This window comes from Coffea eugenioides, chromosome 5 (assembly GCF_003713205.1).
Source record: "Coffea eugenioides isolate CCC68of chromosome 5, Ceug_1.0, whole genome shotgun sequence".
NCBI classification, from domain to species: Eukaryota; Viridiplantae; Streptophyta; class Magnoliopsida; order Gentianales; family Rubiaceae; genus Coffea; species Coffea eugenioides.
In genome coordinates this window covers 10732176-10738175 of record NC_040039.1, presented here as the reverse complement: position 1 = coordinate 10738175, position 6000 = coordinate 10732176, and the positions used below count along the sequence as shown (strand labels likewise).

Here is a 6000-nt window from a genome sequence, read left to right as displayed (position 1 = left end):
AACACAAGTCTAATAAAACAACCAAAAATCAGGTTTTGAAGACAAAAGCTAAAGATCAGATTTGACATCTTATAGCATTTTAGCCACAACTGGAGCTATGTTTATCGGATTGGGGTGCACTTTATACTGTTTCGAAACTAAGACAAAGGGTTACAACTTTAATGAAGACAACTCAACCCAGTTCACAGCTGATTTAGGTCAAATTTGTGGATTACAGAACCAGAATTTCATTGTCAGGCTGGTTGTCAGCACTGAATTCAAATGACAATAACTCAGGCTACGAAAGTCCGATTGGAGTGTTCTCAGATGCGTTGGAAAGTTAAAACATAGGAATACAACTTTTGTGTTTTGGTCAAATACTGATACGGATCAAGGTAAAAAGACAAAGCCAGAATGGTGAAATTTCAAAACTGTCCGCAAAACTATACCTATGGCAGTCAAGGGTATTTTTGTCATTTCACATGTTACAGTGCTCGGATTGAGCTGAAATTTTAGAAGCAGCTATAAAACATTATTTCCTACAACTTTCATGTTTTAATCTAAGCCCAATTCGGCCTCCATCATGACCGAATACAACTAGTCAGAACAGGGCAAAATTAGCACTAAGTGCTGGAAAGTTAAACCCTAAGCTGGAAATTTAGAACTAAAACTGGAAAATCCTTATTTGGAAGCTAAAATTCATATTAAAGTTAGAAATCTTCATATCATCCCTCTCAAGTCCATAACAAAGGTAGGTATAATCATCTCATGGCTGGAAAATATGAATCAAAGCTAGAAAAGTTCCACCAACGTCACAACCCATAAAATCTTTCATAAAACTTCCATATTCAAGTAATATAGCAACTTAAATGCAAGATTAAAAGGAAAAAGTAGTTCCTTGCCAAGAATATCTTGAATCCCCAACATGAACAAAAAAATACAGCTTGCTTTCTCCCAAAATAGCTCCACTCCAGCCCATCTTTCTTCCTTGTGGTAACTTCTTATGAATTGGTTTTTGGATTAGAGAGTGATTTCCTACTAGTAATAGCTTGGAATCAAGGTGAAATTGGAGCAGTTTTTCTTTCTTTTGTTGTCTTGAAGGTTCGGCCAAGAGAGAAATTAAAATGAGGGATGGTTGGTGAAATTTTGCAAGATAAGGACTAGAAGTTTCATTGGTCAAAGAATGCCTTGACAATGCCAACACTTGGCTTTCCCTCAATTGTCCTTTATTTTGGCTTCTTTTCCCTTCTTTTCTAGTCAAGGATTTCGGCCACCCATAGCTAAAATGGAATCAGAATTTCGGCCATCCTTAGCTGAAATGAAATCAAGAATTTTGGTTGAAATGGAAACTTACTCCAAATACTCCAAAGTAAAGACAAGACTAATGTTAGTCAAGGTCTTGGTCCAAAGTTAGCTAGTTGATTGAGACTTGTGAAGGCAAGAAATAATGTCTATTTATTGACCAAAATATCTCTCCTTTTCTCCTTCAAGAATCGGCCAAGACAAGGAAGAAGTGAAGGAAATATGGTGATGAAAATGATAGCTTAGTCTTAGTCAAGTTTTAGTCAAACTTTGTAGGCTTGTTGACCATTGGTACTAAAATGAGAAATGTCTATCCCTTTGTCTCCCTTATTTTTTTTTAGTACTTCTAATCACACACATTCTCTTATTTAAAACTCACTCTTAACTACCAAATTTAGTACACACCCCGTACCGCTTACTCACACTACGAAAAGATGTAAAAATCTTAGTTTACCCTAATGATGAATGAAAATGAAAACTCTTAATTCTATTCTTTTCCAACCATTGGGGAGGTAAATGAGTAGTATAGCTATTATAAAATAATTTAATCAAAATAAAAGGGTATTTTAAGAAAAATATGATGGATTTTACAATTCATAAGTAAAATCTGAGGGATTTTTTAAAAAAAAAACTTATTAGTCACAAGTAAAACTAGGGTTTTGAGTACAAGTAGGGTTTCTAGTTTTTAAACCAAAACAATGTCTTAAAACAAAAATAAAATAAAGAAACCGTAATGTCCTTGTTGAGCCTAAAAAAATATTATCCTAAAAGTCGGGGTATCACAATGCACCTGGTTGAAAAATGAGACGTCCATGAAGTACGAGTTAATGGTGGCTTAAAACATTTAAAAGCAAGGTTGCTTGTGGCTGTAAAGGCTTGCAGAACATACCAAACAAAGCGATATCTAGCATTTTCCAGAAATAATTATCAAAAATGCAGAACAATTAACCGATTAGCCTGTACAAACACTGAAGTGCAAGAGTTGATGATATATCTGTTAGTCCTGTTCACTAACCAAATTCAAAATCAAAACACTAGTCAACTTAATTGACTTAATTAATCTAGACAGTAACTCTCGTTTACGTTTGGACCAGTCAAATCACTTGAATTGGCTTAAATTTAGCTACAGCACTTGAGACAGTAACTCCACCTTAGCAAGGAAGGGAAAGATAACGCAAGACAGAAAGATAATCTCTTTTTTTTTTCATTTAATTTTTTCAACTGCTTGAAAGACATAAATATTTTTTTGATTCGAGGGCTTCCTATTAAAGAATTTCTTTCTTTATCCATTTGATATTAATTATGGTCCAATAGTCTCAGAGACAAACGCAATTACTATTACAAGTTGTGTCATTTTTTCTAGTGTAAGTGGAAGGGTCCGAATCCAATATCTCTCACTTTACTTGCTTCTCTGAATTACCCAACATATTCCTCCCCCAAAGTTGTGTCATCTAATAGCGCATTGTACAGTCAACAGCCACCACACTGGGCATTAGCAAACCGTCAGAAGAGTTATATAATTAAGGGTAAATTACACTTTAGCTCCTTGTAGTTTAGCACTCTTTCAAATAATGCCTCTATAATTTCAAAAATTATACATAATCCCCTCATGATTTAAACTAAAATAGATAGAGTTTGCATTCTATAATGGAGTAAACTAAAATGTTTAAAATACCCTTATATAAACTTGGAAATTATTTATTAATCATAAGAGGGTTATGTCTATATTTTGAAACCTATAAGGGAGTCATGTATTAAAGCATTAAATCATATGGGGATTACATGGTAAAACACAAATCATAAGGGGTTAAAGTGTCATACATTTATGTTAATATATTTTAGTTACATAAGCCATTTGAGTTTTTTAACAAGAGTAATATCGACATTGTTCTGTTATAGAGGATCATTTCTATTATTTTAACACTTTAATCCAAATTATGAGAGGATTTTGTATAATTTTTAAAATCATAAGGGACTTATATGAAAATTTGCTAAAGTATAATTTGCCCTTTAATTAATAGATTTTCTTTAAAAAAAACTTAAAATATTTGAAAGTCAATGGAAATTTTAGAGGCTTCTAGAGGAGGTGCTTCCTTGGACAATAATGGCTCCATAAAATACAGTAATCGATGCATTAATTATTCTGGCAACTTGTTTCTTCTGCTTTAAAGTAATTGACTCGGTGTGTATTGCTTTAAAACGTGTGAGCTTATCACACAAGCTCAGATTGGACACTTTGCAAGTAAGAATACACAGTTTGCAGTCTAAACTATGGATGAGTCAGTTGTCAAAGGGACTGCAACTCAATCAGGCGTAGATGATGCTAGGATAAAAGATCTGAAGGCCTTTGATGACACAAAAGCAGGGGTTAAAGGGCTTATTGATGCTGGAGTTGCTAGTCTTCCCAGAATTTTCATTCGGCCACCGGATGAGCTTGTTGAAGAGTTAAACCTGGGCTATTCCCAGGCAGAAGTTCCAGTGATAGATCTCAGTGGCATAGAAACCGATGATCAGCGCAAGAATATCGTCGATGAATTAAGGCAAGTGTCAGAGGAATGGGGATTTTTCCGAGTAGTCAATCATGGAATTCCATCCAGCGTGTTGGATGGAATGATAGATGGAACTTGTAAGTTTCATGAACAAGATGCAGAGCTGAAGAAAGAGTACTATTCTCGCGATCAGTTCCAAAAGGTGAGATATGAAAGCAACATCGATCTGTACCGTTCAAGAGTTGCTAATTGGAGGGACACTATGACCATCAATTTGCTATACTCTAATGAAGTTGTACCTGATGAACTGCCTGAGATTTGCAGGTAAACCATTTTAATCACCAATTTACTCGAGACATTTCACTAGCTGATTTTGATTCCAAGTCAATCAAGATTCCATCTATAACAAATCTCCTTTGTACTTGTTTACCAAATTGTAGAAGTTCAGCAATGGATTACATAAATCATGTAACCAAGCTGGCAGAAACCTTATTTGAGTTACTATCAGAAGCCCTTGGCATTAAAGTGGACAACCTAAGAGCCATGGAGTGTGCAAGGGGCCGGACATTTGTGTGCCACTACTATCCCGCATGCCCTGAGCCAGACCTAACTCTCGGTGTTAGCAGGCATACAGATCCTGCTTTTCTTACCATTCTTCTACAAGATCATATTGGTGGCCTTCAATTCTTGCATGATAACAACTGGACAGATGTGCCTCCAATCCCAGGAGGTTTGGTAGTCAATATTGCAGATCTTCTTCAGGTATGTCTCCAAAGATATTTTAGCATCTACATTAATTAACCCCCCAAACTCTGAAATGAATCTGATATGGCTACTAATACATTTCAATCCAAATATTGGTCAGATTGTTTCGAATGACAAGTTTAAGAGCAGGGAGCACAGAGTGATTGCAAACAGAATAGGCCCTAGGATTTCAGTGGCGTGCTTTTTCATAGGTGTTGCTGTGCCTGAAAAGATCTATTATCCTGCCAAAGAGTTGATATCAGATGAAACGCCTCCAGTTTATAGGGAGTTTACGGTTGGAGAATATATGAGTAACTTCTTCTCAAGGCCAATTGACAAGTCAGGTCTTGACCATTTTAAGATCTGAGCCAGCTGTGTCCGCAACACCAAATAATAATCCACAGGAAACACATCATCCAAGATGGCATTTGTAATTTGCACTTCTCTATCTCCTAGAACATTTTGTTTTGGAAGAGAACATCGCATTCCTGTTGCTAATACGCTGTTTCTTGTTTGGTATCATCAATGTGAATAAATAAGTTGCAAACTTGCAATTAACGGGTAGTCCATACTGGATTGAAAACTTGGCATTAGCAAAAGATGTAGTAGTTTAGAACTTGTACGGTAGTACCTTTAGCCTAACCCAAAGATGATCTACTACGTTAACTAATGAAATTGGCATATCTCAGCATCTTCTTGAAAAACGTATGAAATAACATATACTTGAAATTGAACTCCTAAAAGTGGTGTCTAAGTATCTTAGCTGAGTAACCTTTTACCTGCATTTACAGTTTCGACTAGATAGAAGGAAGCTTATGACGAATGAAGAGCTAATCAACAATCTTAAATTATCCTGGAAGCATCAAACGTGAAATGATAAATTTTGCACTGCTCATGAAGGGAAAAATCTTACCACCCAAAAGAAAATTACTAGTGGGAGATGCTAGGTTTACTAGTGGGCTATACTTGTTCTCTGCAGCTCTATTGCAGAAAATTTGCTTGAGGCTTGTTTCACTAGTAATCCTGTAACAAGTACTAAGGAGGAAAGTTTATGAATCCCATATAATATCATGTATTTCACTGACAAGGAGCTTATTTACTTGGTAGTGATTTATTTGTTTTCAATCCCCCCCCCCCCCCCACACCCTGCTCACAATAGGATAAAATTTGCTTAGTAGTTTTCATATTTTCAGTAAGCGGGAAGGATCAAATCTGGGGTCTTTCACTTATTCTTCTTTTTTTTTCGAATCATACAATCCATCCCTCCCTCATATTTGGTAGGTTATTTCACCATTAACTATGAAAAATAGGATCAAATAAGAGACCTATTTCAGTAGGAGTATATGAAGCCACTACCCCGTTCAATTCAATAACTTAAAGAAAATACAAAAGATGTGCCTATATATATATCTTTAGCATACATAGATGTCTTTAACTCCTTATATAAATCAATTAGATTCCCCCTTCCTCTTGGAATATTATACTG

At 35.6% G+C, this 6000-nt stretch overlaps 1 protein-coding gene across 1 annotated transcript; it reads left to right on the top strand.

Moving 5' to 3' along the window:
• Positions 1-3453: 3453 nt before the first annotated feature.
• On the top strand, positions 3454-5078 carry LOC113770850 (1-aminocyclopropane-1-carboxylate oxidase homolog 1-like). Its single transcript, XM_027315456.1, has 3 exons — positions 3454-4094; positions 4211-4532; positions 4636-5078. The coding sequence occupies exons 1-3, from the start codon at positions 3553-3555 to the stop codon at positions 4879-4881; spliced, it is 1110 nt and encodes a 369-aa protein (XP_027171257.1). The 5' UTR covers positions 3454-3552; the 3' UTR covers positions 4882-5078.
• Positions 5079-6000: the final 922 nt, after the last annotated feature.